This window comes from Microtus pennsylvanicus, chromosome 14 (assembly GCF_037038515.1).
Source record: "Microtus pennsylvanicus isolate mMicPen1 chromosome 14, mMicPen1.hap1, whole genome shotgun sequence".
In the NCBI taxonomy this organism is placed as follows: Eukaryota; Metazoa; Chordata; class Mammalia; order Rodentia; family Cricetidae; genus Microtus; species Microtus pennsylvanicus.
Genome location: NC_134592.1, coordinates 26132124 through 26154234, shown reverse-complemented (window position 1 = coordinate 26154234; position 22111 = coordinate 26132124). Strand labels below are relative to the sequence as shown.

Genomic DNA, 22111 nt, shown 5'->3' with positions numbered 1-22111 from the left:
CTGCCTTCGGCTCCTCTTTACCACCACAAAGGACTACAGTCCTCTGGAACGCTAAGTGAAAACAAACCCTGTCTCCTTCAGGATTCTTTTCTCAGTGTATTTTGTCTCAGCAATGAGAAGGTAACAGACAGTGGGTGATAAACTTCTTGCCAATGGGATGTGTTTGGAAATATCAATAAAGCAGTTCACATGATCCTCCTAAAAAGACAGCTGGCACACAAATGCTTTACCCATCTAGTTTTCTTTGGCTACCTTTGTCTATAAAATACTTCTCTAAGAACAGTCAAAGATTGGATGGGGAACACAATCATTTGGGGATTTAAGCAGGCTTCATACAGTATAACTCCCATCCTTGTTCTGATTTCCTTTCTCACCACTCTTGATAACAGATACTAGCAAATATCTGTCTTGTCTGAGTCTCTATTACACTATCTCTTCTCCTACCTCATATTACCTACATAGCAATGCTTATTTTCTTTATTTCAAAGGAGTAATGTGGTAGTTTGAATGAAACTGGTACCCATAAGCTCATGGGGAGTGACACCATTGGGAGGTATGGCCTTATTGAAGGAAATATGTCACTGTGGAGGTAGGCTTTGAGGTCTTCTAAGATTCATTCAGTGTGACACTCAGTCCATTTCCTGTTGCTTTCTGGCCAAGGTACCACGTCTGCCTGCATACCTCATGCTCCCCACCATGCTCCCTGCCATGATGACAATGGAATGAACCTCTGAACTGTAAGCAAGCCACACCAACAAAATGTTTTCTTTGCAAGAGTTGCCATGGTCATGGTGTCTCTTCACAGTAACAGAAACCCTAACTAAGACAAGTACAAAGAAAAAATTCTATAGACGTGTCCATTTTTAAGAGACGGTATGGAAAAAGAGAGGCGAAATGAGAAGCTGTAGGAGTTAGTTACAAGCAATGTCATTCAAATATGGAGAATGAGGACTGAAATAAATTGATCTCGTAGTCATCTAGATTAGATGGAGATTACTGGTGACTGTAGAGGGCTATTTTCAAAGGGTGACTAAGCAGCTGGTAAAACAACCCAGCCCTCAAGGGATTATTGCATGTTACGTGGAATCCTTCCAGCTCTTTTCAAAGCCAGCACCAGAATACGTTGGGTGTTTCTGGACTAGGTGTATCTGAATCATGAAGAAATAGACATAGCCTTTGCCCTGAACGATGTCTTGATGCCTTCCCATAAGCATGGTGCATCCACTAACATATCTGCTCTACTCGACCTGGTCACTAGAACGTCATCTGCCGACTCATTTGAATACAACCCACCTTTGTCCTTAGTTGAATTTTCGAAGGTCACTAACATATGCACTCACTAGCATAAACAGCATGGATTGCTGGTAACAATACAGTCTTATTTGTAATGAGAAATGATGACTATCTTAAAGATATAATCACAAAGTTGGGCCATGTTTAATCACCATTCTTTCCATAGAAGCCATAAGCACCAAAACATAGGAAACAGAAGAAGATCTAGGGCAAACTTTGAATTTTTCAAAGTCCAAATGAGAACTGATTTATAGAACCCAAAGAGATAAATCCCATAAACTACACAAAAACTGAAAGTTTATTGTGCCAAAGTCATTGATTCATAAGAAATACTGACAATAATTAAGTTTAGGGGATTCCAGTCATAACACAATATAGCCTTTATTTATTGACCTTAAAGAAAAACAAAAGCACCTAGGCCTACAAACTCTATGCATTACTAAATTGCCTAAAATGCCACACATGTTGTATAAAATTATGAATAAAGATTTTTGTCTGAGCCGGGCGGTAGTGGCACACGCCTTTAATCCCAGCACTCAGGAGGCCAAGGCAGGTGGATCTCTGTGAGTTCGAGACCAGCCTGGTCTACAAGAGCTACTTCCAGGACAGGCTCCAAAACCACAGAGAAACCCTGTCTCAGAAAACAAAAAACAAAAAAAAAAGATTTTTGTCTGAAATATATAGACTGATTACCTATACAGTCTACTTCATGCCATCCAAACTCCATGTCCCCCACACGCTAAAGTTGGTTTGTTGTTTTTCTTCTTCCTAGAAAAACAAGGAAAATGTGTCGCGGGGGGAAGGGCGGGGCAAAAACAGTAGAGGAAACAAGCCACAATTCCCTTCTCTAGAAATGAGAATGGGAGGCTCAGCACTTCCAATCTCTGATTTTAACCAGTTAAAATGGTTGTGGTTTACCAAAATGCACCTGGAATCTCTGCTACTGCCGTGCAGGCCAAGGCAGTTGCAGGACTGAAAAACGATTCTCGTGATACTTAAGCTGCAAGGCATAAACAAGCCACAAGCTCAACACAGAGCAAACTGCAGCTGTTTGGCTGTAGCCAGACTTGTGTCCTGCAAGGAGACCCCTGGAATTCCCAAAGGCTAGATGCTCTGCTCACTCTGGACATCATATTAACCTCACCATAGCAGCATCTGTGTTTTCTTGACTGTAAGGTTTTACGTTTTTGTGCTGGTCTTAGGGTGAGAGTTCATCTCCTGCCTTTTACTCCAGCTTCATTTCCTTTGGTTATTAAGCAAACTCACACCATAGCAATTAAACACTTTGCTCAAACCATATCGTCATACATGCAAAGCTATGAGAAGATTATAAATGCCCAATGCAATGCACTGTGTTAATGCTTTCATAAACTATAGTTTCAAGCCATAACAGCTCAAGACTACCCAGAGGGGTCCTTTCATGTGTGTGTGTGTGTGTCTGGTACATATGTATTTATGTCTGTGTGTCCATGCATTTTTGTAAGTATGGGGGATAGAAGTCACCATCAGATGTCATTTTCTGTTATTATCCCATCTCACTTTTTTGAGGGTTTCCAACTGAACGTGGCATTCACTGATGGATAGACGCTTGGCTAATAGGTTCTGGGATGCCTCCAACTTCACTTTCCACCAGGACTAGTGTTCAGATACGTGCCACCCTACCAGGTTGTTTCATAATCATTACTGTTATTATTATTGATAATTTTATATATGAGTACTATATTTACGTCGTACCTCCCTATCTTCTCCCTCAAACTATTCCTGTGTCCCTTGCTCCCTCTCAAATTCTGTTTTCTTTATTATTGTTTCATGTGGAAATATAAGCGGCTGGGTCTATTTGTGTGCTTGCATGTATGTGCTTTTAGGAAAGATCACATGGTTTTGGATAACCAATTAGGAGACTGAACCCTGGGAGAGTTTGATTCTTTCTCTCTTGTCAGTCATTAGTGGCATGTTACTCTTTATATAAGAGTAGAACTATGTGATATTTCCCTTATCCAGATTACATGCAAGGTTTTATCCACAAGTGTAGAGATCTAAACTCAGATCCTAATGCCTATGCTCCTAGCACTTTAGTAACTGAGTCATCACCCAGCCCCTTCCTTTATGTTTTTAAATTCTTTTTTCTAGATGTTACTTCTGTATATTTTTGGACTCCCCTTCTAGATAGAATTGAATATGATAACTTAAGTTTTCAATATATATAATACATAATTTTCTTAAAACTTCTATCCATTACTCTGTGTATATATGCATGATGTTTATGTGTGGGAACATCTGTCATGATAAAAGTGTGGAGGCAGGGCGGGGAGCAGAGAAAAATGTAGAGCTCAATAAAAATGAATAAAAAAATTAAACAGGGAAATGATGGTTTATTATTTACAATCTTTTAAATCATATTAAAGACCTTCAAGTAGTATAATGAAAAAAAGTGTGGAGGTTTATAGGACAACTTCATGGAGTTGCTTCTTTCTTTCCGTTCTCCCATAGTTTGCTGGAATTGAACTCAGCTGATCAGGTTTGTGCAACAAGCACATCTACCAACTGAACCCTATCACCATCACTGTAGTCTGACTTTCTAAGTTTGTAGTTACACATGTGAGGCATACAAACCCAGAATAGCTTAGCAGCCTGGCACTCCATTTAGCTTGGGCTCTATATATACCCCTCCTTCAGTGATGCACCTAGCAATTCAGGACCCTCACCCACACTGAGCCACACAAACATAGAACTTAAATAACAGAGTAAGTCTTTCTCCTTTAGTAATAAACACCTCTTTCGTGGTTAGTCTCCATTCAAACATGATAGAACCTGTTCAGGAATAGAGCAATAGAGGCAATGGACTGATCTCGGTTGGGATGGTCTTGGGTGCATGGGCAGTAAGGCATAGTGTGTCCTCTTTTGAATATTTAGGCAAAATAACCTATTTCCATTTATGTCTATGCATAGCTTGGTATGCATATGATTAAAATCAAATTCTTATGAGAAAGGACATGCACAGAGGAAAAAAGACTTTCATAATCTAGGTCAGTCAATCAAATTGGAGATTTACCCAACACTATGTCCCTTAGTAACTGACTTCTCCCCCTTCTAACCCTTTAAAAAGAAGTCCCAAACAGCAGCCAATGTTCATGGATATTCAAGAACCCTTGCAATGTATCTTGCACTGTTTCTTTAATTGAACCCTCTTATTGCCTTTTTAATTCTTTGACCAAGACAGAGAGAAGGTGGAAATATCAGGTCCAGAATAAGATGACAGGTAATTTATTAACTTGTCTGTCACTACTTCATTTTAATGTGTAAACAGTTGAATAGACTGAAAACTCAACAATACTTTTCAATCCATGTAGAGGGTACAGACCCAGATAAAATCTTCCCCAAGACTGGGGAAACAAGAAGGTAAATACATCACATCTTAGATGGCTAAGCTCAGTTAGTAGAAGATTAAGAGCTGGGAACACCTGCAGGAACCTTTCCCTGAGTAGAAATATCCAAATAGCAATTGATGCATTGGAGGAGCCTCGATGTGAGAAATGGGTACGAAAAATTCCAGGAGGACACAGTCATGGTGTCACCTCACAACTTTGTAAGTTTCAACTCCAGAAACTAGACTGGGTTTCAGAAAATTAGAAAAACTCTTCTCTAGCCTATGGCAAGCAGAAGACAGAGCCATTTTGAAGCACACCAGAACCTTGTTTCCAGAGATCTAAGCCCCAGGAAAGACTGGTGAACTACACTTGACAAGCATGGGTGTTGTGAGTCTGGCTGACCTCAGGCAAGAGAAACACAGTAATCAAGTCAATTCTAGTTAGTCAGTGCTACGTGAGCAGTGTTAAGAGCTGGGACAGCACCTGTGAGGATCACAGTTCTGAGACAAGGGCTTATGAACAAACTGAGGCATGCCTTTTGAAACTTTCCTTCAAAACTGCGGGAGAAATAAAGTCATTCTCAAACAAACATTGAGAATGTGACCTCCTTCATACGAAACATTAAAAGAAATTCATTTGTTGGAGAAAAGGGAAATGACACAGGTCAGAAACTACAGACAGAGCTTTGACAGCAGACCTGAAAGAAAAACTCGGTTTCCTTATTCTTATGTAGTAGATAACAGTGCTCAAAAAAAATTGGCAGCAGTAATACTTGTGACTATGTATGCATGTACATGGAATAAATGACAGTGCTAGGGACAGGAAAGAGAAAACAAAGGTAGTTTGTTGTCTGAAGACGTTCAACCCACTTAAAACAGTAGGGTGTTGTTTGAGTGGGATAGACATTGTTGTAACTGAACACTGCAAACTCAAGAAAAACTATTAAAAAGTAAAGTGTGTGTGTGTGTGCGTGTAAATGGCTCTGTGGTTAAGAACACTAACTGCTCCTCCAGAGAACCCAAGGTCTGTTCCCAGCACCCGTAGCAGGTGCCTCAAAAGCCCCTATGATTCTAGCACCAGGCAACGTAGTGCCCTCTTCTCGCCTCCACAGGTTCATGCATGAAAGTATGTATACACAGAGTGATTCACACACATAAATAAATATCTTTAGAGAAAAACAAAAAAAAATATGAGGCAGTTCTGATCCAGCTATTTTCTGAGGTTGGGTTACTAGCCAATAGAACCATTTTAAAAATTTTAAACCAAGTATTTATTTATTTATTTTTATTTTTTTAATTTATTTATTTATTAAGGATTTCTGCCTCCTCCCCGCAACCGCCTCCCATTTCCCTCCCCCTCCCCCGATCAAGTCCCCCTCCCTCATCTGCTCTAAGAGCAATCAGGGTTCCCTGACCTGTGGGAAGCCCAAGGACCGCCCACCTCTATCCAGGTCTCCTCAGGTGAGCATCCAAACTGCCTAGGCTCCCCCAAAGCCAGTAAGTGCAGTAGGATCAAAAACCCACTGTGATTGTTCTTGAGTTCTCAGTAAAAAAAAAAAAAAAAGAAAAAGAAAATCACCAATAGTTTAGGTTCGTTACCAATTTAGTTGTAGGTATTTTTAAACTCCTACAATTTCATCGTTGATTTCTAACTAATCAAGACTTCCATTTTTATAATTCAATTAGAGGTACCCATATTCCTAATAAAAATCTCCCCCAAAATACAAAAAAAAAATTTTAAACCAATTTGTGCATGTTTCTTGCAAATCTTAACAAATTCATGATAGGCCTCTTGAAGAAGTCTGGTCTTTATGGGCATATCATAGGAATCTAGCATGGGGCTCTGCAAAGGAATAACGCTGAATGAACGATTGTAAAATAATGATTTTTTTAAAATAACCACTAAAATTCAGAGTATAAGATGCTACAAGTATTAATAAAATTATGGGTTAAAAATCATGAGAAACCATATGGCCTCAGGAAATATCACCTTTTTGTTTAAGTAATTGGAGAAAGAAAAGCCACATGTTGAACTACATTCCAGGCATATTCCTTATGATTTCTGGTCATGGCATCCACAGTACACCCATTTCCTTGTGCTCTGTCACACTGGGACATGTGTAATATACATAGGTCTAATCTTTTAGCTACATTATTAGTGCATTGCTGACCACATAACGAATAACATATGTATGTGTCTGTATGCCTGTGTATGTGTGTCTGCATGTGTGTTGCTTTAACCAACTTCTTGAATGTTCCTTACACTTAGAAAACCTAGACTACAAATCGGACAAAATAAATGCTTGCTTCACAGTCTCTGGAATTCAGGCTCCCTTTCATGGATCCTGTGTGCAATTTGTTAATAAATAAGGAAAATATCTGAAAGTTTATTTTGAACTCATCTTGATTTCCTTGAAAACCCTGGCACGCAGCATGTATTAAACAATCTGGCATTGCTTTGTCCACAAATACCAAGGAGTACATATTAGAAAGATGGATGCTCTTTTCCTTGTCACCCATGAGTGTGTTTCAGCCCAGAGCAAGGTCTAGGAAGTTATTTCAAAATAAACAAATAGAGCCAAAGAGTAACTCTATTCTTTTATTCAAAGTTTATTAAAACATGAGAACAGGTTGGATAAGCACACGTACCACTCAGCACCGATGTAACAGCACTCTTTCTACTGATAATCCCCAAAGCTTTCCTCTTGTCTGCAACCGAGAAGCAGAGATAGACACACACACACTCTCATCGCATTGACCCAGCACTCTTCGCATCATGACCCAAATATTCTCCTTGCCAAGGAGACGGAGATGGGAGAGGCAGACTCATGTGACTACATCCAACCACAGACTGAGCGGGTGACTCTTTCGTCGGTAGTTATCATTTCCACACCAGTCAGCTCTGCCCATCTCGGAGTCTCCCTTCGGGTGTCTGGTTATCTGGGCTCGTGAGACAGTCTGGTGACAACGGACACACAATTAAACAAAACTGGCCAATGTTCCCTACCCACGATCATTTCATTGCTTTGGTTATCAAGTACTGGGTACATAGGTCTTCTCACCCCCACTCCTGACACATTAAAAACTGCATGGCATGGTCTGGAGCAGTTTTGAGAGGATTTTATTTCCCATCCCCTTCTGTGGGCCTCTTTCATTTTTATGTTTACCTGTTTGAATTTTTTTTTTCTCAAGATAGATGGGGGAGGGCAGTTTGAGTCAAAATAGTGACTTCATTAAACATCTGCTAGGTCTCCAAAGTCTCAGTAAATATTAAATAAACTCCCCAGAGCCCTGGTGCTGTTGCCTGAGACAGGCAGCAAGTCCTGGCTTGCATGAAAAGTCTTGTTTGGATATCTGGACGTGTTTGCTTTCTGCTGGTTCAGACTCATCTTGGAACAGGGCTGAGTCTGTCAAGTCTGAGACCTTGTTTCTGGTGTTATCTAGAACACACAGCATGAAGAAGAGGCCTGCTGCTTGCTTATCCTGAAGTAATTCACCGACATCAACCTTCCTCCAAGCATAAGAAGTTTCATTTCCAAATTTTCCAAGCCAAACCCTCGGGGAGGTGGGAGCTAATTCCTCCCACCCAGCAGCTTCCTAGTTCATACAGCCTCAGATTCTTCCTTTCCTAGGGGACTCGGGACAGTTCCAAGACAGTACAGTCATCAAGCAGCAAGTGATTCTTATGTCCATTCTGGATATCCATAGAAAGAGTGGGGTTTGGCTTCTACGTTTAAGGCAATAATAGAAGTCGGAGAATAACTAAATATCCTTGGGTTCTAGTTGGGGACTGTATCCTAATGAAAGGTCCTAAAATTAAAAGACTCACAGCCAATTTCCACTAAGAGAGAGGACACTGGACGTGCTCTAAAGAGCGGAAGTGCTAGTCTGTGCGTTCATATCGTGCAATGGGGCAGAATCAGCCTGATTTCCCCCTCTGCAGTGTCCAAGGTTATTTTCCAAACCATCAGTCAGAGGTCAGGTGGAACTAATGTCCAGGTTGATCCTCTTATGAAGTACATAATGAGAAGTCCTCGACATCAGCAAATCCCTCTTGCTGTGGATGGAGGCTACAGGGCATGCCAAGGACAGCTTACATCCACCTGAGAATTCTCTGGAAATCATAAGTAGCATCCCCATCCTTCTCCTCCAGTATTTTCTGGGGGGCCATCCCCTACTTGTGACCTCACAGTGTTCTGTAAATTTTAATCAAAGCCCAAATAGTAAAATACAGTCAAGCAAAGGGATCAGGGAGTAAGCATCTGCTGACGATTAGAAGTTAACTAAATTAATAAGACCACTTCGAAGCTAATAGTACCAAAAATCCAGGGACATAAACTATGAATGAGGTAAAGACACAGGAGGAGAGATCTAGAGCTTGAATAAAGCCAACATGTGAGTTACATGACTGCCCCTATGACAACACAGAACAAGAACAATGACCGGTCTGCCTCCACCGAGGTTCATTGCTGTTGTATGAAGTATGTCTACATTTGCTGGGCGGACACTTTATTCATGCCCATTTAAGAAAGTCATTGTCCAGATTATTCCTCTAACCCATAAACTAAAGTGATAGACTAATATGTCTTTCAAACACTAAGTGTTTGAAAAATCCAGATGCTGTGGTAAGTTCTGAGAAATTGTCTCAACAGTGGTCAGGCCAATTCAGTTTAAAACTCTGAACTGATATGCCCATGTAAACATATCTTACAGGGGGAAATGTTTATGTTCTAAGGAAAAATAACTCCAAGATATATATCTTGGATATATCAATGATATACATATATATACATATATATCATTGGGAGAATATGTAAGCATATGTATGTATATTTCCTTGTGAGAATTATAGTTATAACTCTTAGAAGGAATATACATTATAAAAGGCATATTAGAAAGGTGGATGCTGACAGCCTAATACTGTCACTGAGCACAAGAGCTGAGCATGAATTTTCTTGTCTGGATTAATGACTTCTTAATTTTGTAAAAGGCACATCATAGGAACTCATAGACATTTACATTGAGATAAATAGGTTACATAATTACAGGCGTATCATACCTGGGAGACCACCCCATTCTACACAGTGTAAGATTCCTGAGCTCTGCCAATCCACCTTCTTCCTCGGCCCTTCAACAGTTTTTTTTTCTTCCAGTGTTTCTGCCATGTTCTACTGAACATGTCTGTGTCCCTGACAGTCAGACTATGTCTTTGTATATTTACTTCCTCTTCATCCTTCCTCCACTGGCCTGTGCTCCAAAAGACAAATTGTATGCACATACAACCTTCTCTTTCTTAAAAAAAATTACAGCACAACCGGGTGATTTGTTTCCATCACTCATTTCCCCCGACAACTAGCATGGCTTTAGCCAAAACTCATCCCCCCACCCACTTCTCTGACGTTCTGTTCCACTGTGGCACATGAAAAACAAAGGGAACATTCAGGGACGACGATGTGAGTGTTCTGAAACCAGCTTTTCACTTTGCTTCTTTAGGAAGGCACATCAATCCCAACACCATTTTGAAGACTGAAATCAGCGAGGAATCGCTGAGAAGCCTTGATGGCAGGCCTTGACATTTGAAGTCTGAAGAAGTCTCTCTTCAGCTGTGTTTTCCAATGCCATTGCAATTTTTCGAAATTTCCTTTGTTTCTTTGTGGGCATGTCTGACAGGATTTAAAGCACTGGCAATCGTAGATGCTGCCAAACATAGCCACAATGCTGCTTTAATGTCTAAGCAAACGTGGACTGGTGATCTGACTTATTTCTTGCTGCCATTTTTTTTTAAAACAATACTTTTGTTTCATGCACACCCACTTCCTAGTTTTCTCATTTGGGACAGCTTTTTAATAAGATGACTTTAACTTTAAATTATCTTCTCCCATGTAGTTCAAATTTAGATCTAATTATTGAAAAAGATAGACATAAAAACCAATTGATTTGACCTGTAAATAGAAACATATGCTGTCAACTAAAAGTCTTTGAGTTTAAAAAATAATTATGATACAATATCGCTTGGTCTGATTTTTTTTTGGAGGCTGTGATCTTTAGGTATTGCTTGTGGGTAAAGCTGTGTTCCTTTTATTTTTAAGAGAAATGTATCCATAGATACATTTCTAGTTATGCACATAGTTACTGAACTTCACCTAATGGGTTAACTCTAGTTAAAGAAAAAAAAAAAACAAGTCCAAATTCAAATGTCAGTGAAAATTCTATTTTTCCAGATCCCAGTGATACCAAGAAGCCTATAAGCCTTCAAAACTATGGGTAGAAATAATTAGAATAAATTGCTCTCATGTTTAAGTGAAGAAACCCATTTTCATTAGAGTTTATCTACTTTAGGAGGCGTCAGGGACTGAATGGCTAGGGTACCTGGCTCCTACGCCCTTCACTCAGCATGGAGAGAAAACAGTGATTCTGAGATTATGGGCAGAGGGGAGCGTAACATTGTAACTGTAGGAATTTGGCAAGAACAACTCAGCAGCACCTAGCCCCCTGGATTTTCCCTTAGCAAGTATCACCCACTGAAATGGGTATATTCTAGAAAGTAATTATCTCCATGTTAAAAGCATTCACCTATTTTTATCTTTCCGTCTCCCATTCTCTCTCAGTCTAAGGGTACTGCTACAATCTTGTTTCCATGTGCATCCTCCCTGTGTTACTTTTAGCCAGTCCCTTTCTCTTTCCAGCTGTGTGCATGCTTCCATGCTGGTGTGGCTGAATGACACTCTTCTCTACAGCTTCCAAGCAAAACACTGTGCAATTTTCTCCACTTTCTGTTCCCTCTTTCTTTGTTTGACAAGTTCATTTTCTCTCACCTAGCGCTTTCCCATCTGCCAGATTTCTGGTGTTGTCTTAACACCCCCAGATTGGGGGACCCATTCTTGGTTTGTACATATACACTTGGGAATTCTGGGCTATAGAGACTAACACAGGCATTGCACAGCTAGAACTAACACCTCAGCCCTAAGGGCATGACATTGCTTCAAGATCACATTATAAGTAAATATTTGGGGGACTTTCCAATTGGGTTTGTTCCTGATGTCTCAAACGGAGACAATACAGTTCATCAGATCATAGGTAGTATAGCTCCCTTAACATTAAGTACTCTGGGAATTGTTGTCCTCTGCTCCCGATGCACACATAGGGCAGAATCACTTCTGTTGCAAGCAAGGATGAACACACACCGCATCAGGGTTTCTTCCACTCCAACTCGATCAGTTCACTCAGAAGGGAGGTAACAGGGCTGCTATTTAGCACGATGCCATTTATGTACTAAAGGAAGTATTGAAATGTTCAGAGGTTGATGCTTTCTGACAGGTATATCCCTGTCTTTCAGTGAGGCAATGGGATTCATTTGAAATAGTAGATTCAGTTCTCAACTTCTTTTACATACTTTTTTTTAAAAAAAAATAATAAACACTATTACAATCACACATTTAACCAGCTAATCTAAAATTCATCTCTTGTTGAAATTCTTCTCCAGCCAACTCCGGACTTCTTGGAGGTTGTAGTTGAAGGGGCCCTTGCCCCCTAAATAAGCAATTTTCTGTCTCTGAACGATGCACACACGTTCAAACGCTACCCCGTAAGCTACGTTGGCGTTATTGTCCATGCGGTCAGCCACAACTTGGCACTGGGGCGGCAAGGAGAAACGCTCCAGGAGCTGTTGGGCTGCTGCGCAGCGGTCTTCTTGGTTCCGGTGCTTCTTCACCTCAAAAGACAGAGAGGAGTCCCCAGGCACTGCCCAACCATCTGAAGGATGAGCCTCATCAATGTACACCAACAGGAAGTCGGCCACTGATGAGAACTCTTCCACCAATTGGCGGAAGGCTGGCAGTTGCCTAGTGAAAGGTGGTCAGGTGGCTGAACCAAAGTTGACCACCAGTGGGCGCTCTGCACTGGCAAAGTCAAGGAGGTGGCATTCTGCCCCATCAGCTGTCTTCTTCAAGGCATAATTGTTATCTGCTTCAGGATTGGATACATGCACCACGCTGGAATTGGGAGCATCTTCACCCAATTTAACCTAATGGTGAAAAAAAAAGGATTAATGTATTAATGCATTACTAGTACAATTTACTCTAAATAATTTACTGTAAATGCAATGGGGGCTAATGAGAGAGGGGGGGAGGGAGGGAGGGGAGGGAGAGAGAGAGAGAGAGAGAGAGAGAGAGAGAGAGAGAGAGAGAGAGAGAGAGAGAGAGAGAGAGAGAGAGAGAAAGATCTGAGTAAAAACTAGTCATGTCAGGTAACCCAAAGGTCAAGAAAAATAAATGAAAATATAAAAGTCTTCCATTCTGACTATTCATTGAAGATAATTCTTTCCATCTCTGAAGACACTGGAGTGAACTGTTTTCATAATGAACTTGATGCTGGTGTTCTTTGCTACTCTCACTTTCCTGTCAGTGCCTAACAAGCATCATAGAATGAGTGATTAATTGACTTCATTTGAAAAGTTAAAAGTAAATGGCCCACTTTAAGATAAATTATCTCAGTTTTGGAATGGACTGCCTCTTTCTGAATTCTAAAAGATTCAGGCAAGACCTGAGTTTTCACACATTTGGGTTTAATTTGTTTTCTCTTTTCTCCTCTTTCAAATAATTTAATACATTTATCTGTTTATTTGCCCTGTGTGTGTGTCTGTCTGTCTGTCTGTATGTCTTTCTTTCTGAGCACTTGTGGAGGTCAGAGGACAGCTTGTTGGAGCTGTCCTGTCCTTCCACCATGTGGGTCCTTGAGTTCAAACGCATCTCATCAGACTTGGAAACCCGGTGAGTCATTTCACCCATGCAGTAAGTTCTTTACTATTAACCAATGAATCAGAACACCAGTGGATTCTGTCTCTGGGCAAAGCTGGACAATCTATAATCCACCATTTGTGAGTAGGATTTCTCCCACTGGCCCTTGCCCATACTTTCCCACCCAGAAAATTTAGACAATCATGCCTGCTTTCCTTCTCTGGGTCCTGGAGAAGGAAGTAAGGAGGGGAACTCTCTTAACGACTCTGTGAGGGTAAGAGATGCCACTGTGGACAGCACCACATCACATAAGGCATGCTGCCACTCTTCTCGGGAAATCCTATGTTTACAAAAAGTGCAAATTGTTCTGAGAAGAGATTTATGCTCCCCTCAGCATGCATGGTGTGATATCTGCAGGTTCTTTTGGGTACTGCTCACAATATATATGTTATGGTTAAAATCTCAGAGCTGCCACTGAAAAGCAAAAACTAACAAGAAAAAGTGCTATTCCACAATATGACTTTCAGCTGAGTTCTGACTTTCTATATATTTTGGGTTTTTTCCAAATATTTCCCAATATTCTATATTGGAAGACCCAAGCCTTGTGCTTTTCCATCATATAATTTATTATCAAACCCCTCAGAATAATAAGCATTCGGATACAAGGCATGGTGACTGAAATTATTCTATGAACGCCTTAGCCCTTGCTTTAAATCATTGAACAGAGAATACTGAAAGTTAGTGGCCTTTGGATCTGTAGGTTGATAATAAAAAGCAGGCAACAGAAAAGAGTCAATTACTTACTTCAGAATTAACATGATTGGATCTCCCTCTAGAATGGTTTAATCAAAGCTAATACCATTAGGGATAGCTTACAATAGTACAATTGATTTTTAAATACTTTCCTTAATATTGCAAAACATTTCCAACTTGATCGACTTATCTCTCTCATATAAATATAGTCCCATATAAAACTACCGTTAATTGAAGCTACTTAAAAGGGAATTGCTGGAGAGCAAAGATGTATGCTGATGAAGAAGACTCAGGGGATTTTCACTTAGGGAAAGAATCAAAGTTCTTTCTCGTTCTTGAAACTTTCGGACCGGTTTGAAATAGGTACTAGTAGTGGTCCAAAAAACATTTTAAAATCATAGTCTTGCTTTTTAGATATGATTTAAATAAGTATATTTTGATTCAGTAACAATTATGAAGAAATTTACTTATATGGATCATATCGGCTATTTTATAGTCAACTGGATAGAGGATTCCCATAATTCACCTCTGACCAGATGACCTCTACACTGCTCTTTGAAACACTAAAGACACACATTTTAGGCATTGTTAAGCTTTAAAGTCTTGGGGTCTCTAGATACTTGCTCCTAAATAAAGGGGCTTGCCATGACTTCTGACTTCCCGTCACATCCTGCAGTGATGTCAGGACTGCTTTGAAAACCACTGCCTGTGCAATGTTGATCCTCAATGCCCTGTGATAAGAAGGCATGGATGTGCTCTCATGAGCATGTTGTAGAGACTACTTGTTGGATCAGAAAATTTTCATGGGAACAAATAATCTCTGCACTGCAGACTAGAGGATTCAATCTGGGTGAAAGCATCCATCTGCACGTGGGAGCCATTGTTGAGCTGTGGACAACTGTGTGTCTTGATAAACAGGCCTGGGTCTCCCTGGCTCCCAAGCAGACCTGTTGATTGTTGTGTTATTCTTGACTATTGAACTGAACAATCCGATCTGATATTTTGGTCAAAGATGATCTCTTGTTACCTGCAGTCAATTTCCTTGGAAAGTTTAAGAGCGTGTCATTTCTTAGGGACAATGGACAGTTCTGCCATACAACCCTTCGCAAAACAAAAAAAAATTTTAGTCCCTATATTACCTTAGAAAATGTAGGATAAGCATCACACTTTAAATTTAAAGTTTAGGGAAGTCAACAGATTCTTAACAACCCTGGTGGTGGAGGTGCTGAGCATTTCGTTGCTCTGAAAAATATGCATCTTAAAAGCTTTAGGGAGTGAATTATTGAATAAACTCTGGTTGTTATAATCCTAAACCATAGAAAACTTCTACACTGAATAGCAACCTTGTCATACAGTGAACACAGTCAAGTAATGGACAAACACACTAAAGCATATACATTCAGAAACGGGAACCCTACCCCGTCACCAGAGACTGCTGTAGTCAACACCAATATCATTGACCTGTTCTTAATTATTTCAGCTAATCAGCAAATAAAAGAAATGAGATCAATCCTCTTTACTCTGTTCTTCAGCTGGGAACATTAGGAAGTCATGTATGAACACCTTATTCATGAAGGTCACAGGCTAGAGAAAATACATAGGTTAAGATTAACGGTACTAATAAAATTAAGTGTGCTGGCACAATTGACTAGTCTCCATAAAACCCTGGATTTGAGACCCAGCATAACAAAATAAATACACACACACAGAGGGGGCAGGGTCACACTTATGATGTGTAAGCCCAAGCATGAGCAAACCAGTGGTCAAATTTTATAAGTCTTATAAAACTAGTCATAAATTGACTCATCTTTTCTAAAATCTGATAGAGGATAAGTTGGATAAAATTTTTGAAAAATAGACTTAATCTTTAAAAAATGTTTTGAATTTTTTTAAACCAAATCACTATGAAAATTAAATTTACATTAGATTAAAATTCCCAGTAGAGAATTTCTTGATTTTTTTTTTTTTTTTTTTGGTTAGAAATCCTGCATCCTGCTGAGATGGAATGGGAGAAACCCCATTGTCATCCATACAATGGAAGACAGGAGCAAAGTATTCCCTGAAACAGAGCCAAAATGATGAAGAAAATAAAGTTGGTCCCATAATAACACTAAGGCTACAGGAAAGACGCTCAACAAAAACAAACCATCCCTTGGTACTCCCAAACTTTGTTTTAATTTCCCACAGTGGCACAGAAAGTCTCCTGGCCACAAGTTACCTATCATCTTAATTTCTGCTTCTTAGAGGGTTTGTGTTTGGTTTTTGTCCTTAATGAGACATATTTGCCAAAGAGGCATTCAAAAGGCATTTTTTTGCTCTTGCGGAAGAGTAATTAGGTCGGTACCTCTTTCCCTGCCAGCATCAGCCGCCTAAAGAGAACCCTGCCTGGTATTTAATGCCCAAACACAAGAAGCATCATTTCCACTAATTGGTCTTGAAGTTCCGATGTTCCCAAAGGGTCTCTTTATTTTGCAAGGATCAGAAGGGACACACGTAAACTGTGATAGCGTCACTACTGACCTTTATCGCTCTCATCGGCACTGTTAGAGTCATTGCAGTGGACAGGAACACAATGCCCACTAAGGGAGTGGATGAGGCATTTGCAAGTTTACTGCTGATGACATCTCTGGGCCAAGTTCAAAAGTGATAACAGATATGTTTATAAACGTGAGCAAAAGCACAAATGCATACTGTATGTAAGAATTTGACTCCCTTGATGATGGGTTCCAGTTTAGGACAGGGTTGAGAACTTAGGGACTAGAGGATAAAGCAGCAAGATGCAGACCCAAGGGAAATATGGAACCATTCCTTGAGTGAACTGGAAACATAGCATATACTGCCAGCCTTGTTATTGTTTTGTTTTTCCCACAGCCTAAAAGCAGTTTTTGAGTAACATATCACACACTCTCATGATGAGCTGTGAAACAAATTACAAAAATGGGGGACGGGCACGTAGCAGAATATTTACACAGACTTTTTGTCATCCAAAGCACTGGAAATTAACTCTCAGGAAGTTTCCAGTTCTTCAACATAATGACCAGGCTACAGCAGTGTCCTCAGAAACATGGCCAAACAATTATTAGGCAGGGCTTCAGCCATGCCCATTCAGATGGGCCAAATAAATCAGACTTGAAGAACAGCCTACCTCCTCTATCTTCTGGGTTAAGCTCTCCTCTTTGGCTATTCTCTTTTTGATTTGTATCTTGAAAATGAAGCTCAAAGCCCTATCATTTTGCTATGTTTTATCCAAGTGACAGACAAGCTCTGGCTGTGGCCTTCTTTGTGTCCTTGTAGGACAGTTTCTCTCGCTAAAGAGCCTCTTTTCACTGTAGAAGCCAGTGTCAAAAGGCTGGAGGTGAATAAAGGGAAGGAGGAGAATGTTAAAGAGACCCTTTCAAAACCAAAATTGTATGTTCCCATGAGCATGTTTGCTGTGCCACTGCAACATCAGCCTTGCAGAAATGAGCCTGCCCATGAGTGTCTATACTGTCTGCTTACTTTTATACTTCATTTAGGGAAGAGCCAGGCTCCAAGGGAGGACAGCTTGCTTACTGGCTGCATTTTGAAGTTGTTGAGCACCAACACAAAGGTACAGTGTTCACCAGCAAAGACACCGAGGAAACTTAAATCATAAATATCTGCTATTTCTTCCAAACCTTTCACCAGTTTTTAGATTTCCTTTTCAACCCAAATTACACACAGACCTCCTGACCATTACCAAGCCTGTGTGATCTTTGATAAATTCCTTATAAAGTTGACTGTAAGTCACTTTTAAAATTTCACTGCAGTTTTTATTACTAGTATTTCATTCTGTTCTCCTTCCCTCTCCTCACTGCAGCTCCTGCCTGTGTCACCTCCTGTGTGAACAAATACAGCATCTCTAAATATCTTCAAAAATATAATAGCTGACATTCACTAAGCAAGAATGTTGGGAGTAATGAATGATCTGTCTAAATGAAACTCCATGCAGACACACCCCTCATTCTGGTGAAATCTGCTTCAGGGGTGACAGTCGCCAAATAATGCAAGTCAAGATTGTGAAATCTCAAGATGCAATGTCAAACAGGACCTCCTCCAGCATCTATGGAAACAGTCACGCCTAAAGACAGTATGCCACGGATGACACAGCATTTGGCAGATGATTCAACCTGTTTTAGAGGTTCTGCGTGAGCTTCTGAGGCCACCACATCCACCATGATGCCAGCCATAGTTAAAGACAGAAGAGAACAGGATTTTGCTCAAGTCGTACTCATAATGTTTTCATTTATCTCACACTCAGCCCAGCTTTTTCTCTGAGATTGTATTTTCTTGGGGTTTCTTTGGCACATGGAAGCTATTGTACAAATCATTAAAAGCAAGCATAATAACATAAGTCATGAACTTGGTCATTAATCAAGTCAGTGGCCAGAGACAAAGAAATAAATAAGAGGAATACACAAACCATATGCCAACAGTAAAATCTTTTATCTTTCTCCGTTCCCATGAACAGAAATAACAACCCATGACAACACAATGGAACACTATACGTTAGTGAAGAAAGACACCATGAAGTTTATTATAGGGGCATTTGCTTGATTTTTGCTTTTTCCACATCATTGATATTAATGGGAAAACACCTCAGTTAATGTTTATAGGTGCTTTTGTAGCCTCCAAGTTGATATGAAAATAATATTTATAATCTATACATATGTGTATGGGTAAAATTCTCCAAAAATTCACTTTTAAATTCTTCTCAGCAGATGTTCTTTGTCTTTCAAAAGTGAAGCTTTTAATATACTGAGATCAAGCCACTAACATTCCATATTATCTAAGACATGATATATAGATATAAGAAGGGGTTGGCTAATCAATAACATTTTAATGTGCAGTTGTAATGCCCCACTCCTCCAGCCTCCTGACACCTGAACATACATACAGATGTCACATTCTCTGTGGGGATGGAATTATCTCTCAGTATCTCTGGGCTCAATCCTTTTTATTACCTCTAATATAAGATAAAACTGGGCTTTAACTACAGTGCAGGAGACTCCTTTCCTGATAAGGGCATTCCTATTTGCTTGACATTTGACATGTCCTCAGCACAGCAAGAGGGGACCTTCTTCAGATGACTTGCAGGAGCAATGTCATGAATCACACAATCTATTCACAAAAGGCATTTTCTTCCCCAACACCGGCTTGCATGCTTTGTTTTTATTTTCCTGGCACATGGATTGATTTTTCCACTGTTTATTGGGGGAGGGAGGGCTCCTTCCCTTCCTCCTCGGCTATTCTGAGTTTTCATCATGCTCTCTACTGTTCCACCTGTCTGAAGAATGCCACTTGGTTGAACATCTGGCTTCACTATTGCAAGCTCCCTTCTCCGGCAAGTTCTCTCAGTGCCCCTAGGGACACCTTTCCTCCTTTTGTAGAAATCTCTTTCCAACGCATTCATTCTTCCTATAAAACCCAGGATACTTCAGGAGTCCTGTGAACCTAAGGGATGGGGGCCAAAGGCATGGAGGACCATAGAAAAGTATTCTTCTTTGCCCTGACAGATACCATTTGAAAATGCTCCCCTAACATCTCCCAGCAGCAGAATCGAACACCAGAACTTTTCACTTCAAAACATCAGTCACCCACTCTGGTGTTTCAAATGCTGATAGAGACACACGTTTGCCAGGTAAGGGAGGTCGCTGTTCTAACGCCCAGAGCCTGATCTTGGAACACACCATAGACCCATCAGGGCTTTCCTAGGTAACTTATTTGTGGCTTTGGTTTCACATACAAAGTTTGGATTTCTGGCAGTTCCTTGATCTTTCTCTTGCAAACTGACACTTCATAACTAGGAATCCACACATTCCAACCAAGTAGGTGGCTGTACTGGGCTTGCTTCCATTAGTTCTTACATCCCTAAGAAATGAAGGGGCTAGGGTGTGATCAGAGTCATCATCATCATCATCACCATCATCGTCATCATCATCATCATCATCATCATCATCATCATCATCATCATCATCAGACTCTGACCATTTCAGCAGAGAGGAAACATTATCCAGACCTCCCTACTACATTTCCTACAGCCTCCTATTAAGCAAAGCAGCAGAACCCAGCTCATGCCAAGAGCAGAACAAATGCAGCCCCCTGCCTCCAACAAGCCTAACTTCACCCAGAGTTATTTCACCACCACCAAGCCCCCAAACTGCCTAGTCAGAGCAAGGTAATAGCAGCCATCGTCAAAGACTTGCTGAGCTCACCCAGAATCCTGATGGCTCAATATCTGTCGCTCCCAAATCTAACCTGTGCAACAGGTGTCCTAAGTGACATTGAGACTCCCTTGAACTTCATCAAAAGGGCAGGCCACCCCAGATAGGGCTGCCCGTGACCTGCAGCCCTGTACCTTCCAGTCTCCTGACCTAGAAGCCCAGTGGGTGCAGCTCACCTGTTTGTAGGCATCTAGGAGGAAGCTCTTCCAGACACAGCGTAGTCCCTCTGAGGTCAACATGCGCCGCCACTCTCCGCGAGTGGACTTGGAGCGGCTGAGCAGCAGCGCCACGTGCTTCAGCAGAATGACCGAGTCATAGAGCGCCAGGAAGAGGCAGTTGGAGAAAAAGACCGGCAGAATCTGCAGTGTGATCAGCAAGTCTACGCTGAGGAGTCCCATCTTCTCTGCTTCTGCAGCCTGTCCCCTGTGTGCTCTGCTTCCCCCTTCACCCTCTTTTTGAAAACGAAGGTGGTGGTAAAGGAGGTGGGGGACCAGGAGGGAAGGTTGGGAGTGGGGGTGGGGGGAGAAGGAGAAAAACTAAATTAGAAGGAAACCCAAGTTGTCTCTTCTTTGAAAGAAGCAGAAATGGCAAGACTAAGTTCGCTCTCTGCAGTCCAGCAGTTGGAGTGTGCCCATCAATTCATTCAATTCCGAGATGCATTTTTTTTCCAGGATTTAAGATGGTTAAAAAAAAAAATAGAAAGAAAGAAAAGAAAAAACACCCTGGCGTACCAGTTCCTAATCCAGTTACCCCTGTCAGAGTCCGTTAAAGACAGGAAGCTCTACTTTCATTTCCAGGCACCTATGAGACTGCAGAGATGGTAAAATTTCTTTGAGCTTTTCATGTTCCTTTAAACGCAGTCTGACTTCTTGCAGTGCCAAATTTCTTAACTGTGCTGTAAGGGTAGGGTTTGTTTGTATTTTTCTTTCTCTCTTTCTGTCTGTCTGTCTTTACTCCGTCTTAAACATACTTTCTCTTCTCCTCCTCCCAGCCTGCCTCTGTCTGTTCCTTCTCCAGGTTCTCCAGGAGCGGCTGAGTCCTCTGCCCCCTCCCTCTGGCTTTTCCTCTTTGCTATCTTCTGCCTGCGTAGCAGAGTGCCTCTCTCTGCAGCCCAGTGAGTCTCCCGAAGCCTTTTATACATTCCCTGGCTAATTGCTGCAATAGAGAAAGGAAAGCCTAATCTTGCTAAAGATCTTGACGTCATCGAGAAAGAGGGCTTTACTTTGGCCAGGAGCACAGTGAACAGAAAAGCAAAACTCCACAACTTTTTTTTTTTTAAGAAGGGGTGGGGGAAAAGACAGTGGGATTTTGCTTTGTGATTTAAAGGGAGAGAAAGGAAAAGAAATCACCTTTGACAGCTTTCAGGAAATGCTTCCAAACTTGAAAGAAAGTAATCTGTAGATTAATATGTTAACACTTTCCTCTGACTACCATTTTTTATTAACCTATCAGTAGCTTTGGCAATAAAGACTCCTGGCAGACAGGTAGAAAAGGGGAGGAGTGAACATAGATGGGTTTTACCCATATAATTTTTTTTAAAAAGATATTAATGTTCCTATGTGAGCTTTATACCATGACACTTTTTTTTTCAGCAAATTTGGGTCCTGGGTCCTATGAATATATATATTTTTAAGTAATGATCTTATCTAAGAAAACTTATCTAAGTTGGAAAAGTTGTAAACTGTTTGAGACCACCACAGTATTTCTTTAAAACCTATTCC

The 22111-nt window shown here is 40.7% G+C and overlaps 1 protein-coding gene and 1 long non-coding RNA gene across 3 annotated transcripts in view; both read right to left on the bottom strand.

The window, feature by feature from the left end:
- Nucleotides 1–22111, bottom strand: part of LOC142834792 (uncharacterized) — a 263884-nt gene that overhangs the window by 67817 nt on the left and 173956 nt on the right. The gene's annotated exons all lie outside the window — the stretch shown is intronic.
- On the bottom strand, nucleotides 7246–21589 carry Dio2 (iodothyronine deiodinase 2). Of its 2 annotated transcripts, none has more exons than XM_075947652.1 (2): nucleotides 20567–21589; nucleotides 7246–12683 (listed from the first exon to the last, which is right to left on the bottom strand). In XM_075947652.1, the coding sequence occupies exons 1-2, from the start codon at nucleotides 20786–20788 to the stop codon at nucleotides 12105–12107; spliced, it is 801 nt and encodes a 266-aa protein (XP_075803767.1). In that variant the 5' UTR covers nucleotides 20789–21589; the 3' UTR covers nucleotides 7246–12104. The 2 variants fall into 2 exon arrangements, with proteins under 2 accessions (XP_075803767.1, XP_075803769.1); XM_075947654.1 differs by having other exon boundaries at nucleotides 12117–12683; nucleotides 20567–21484.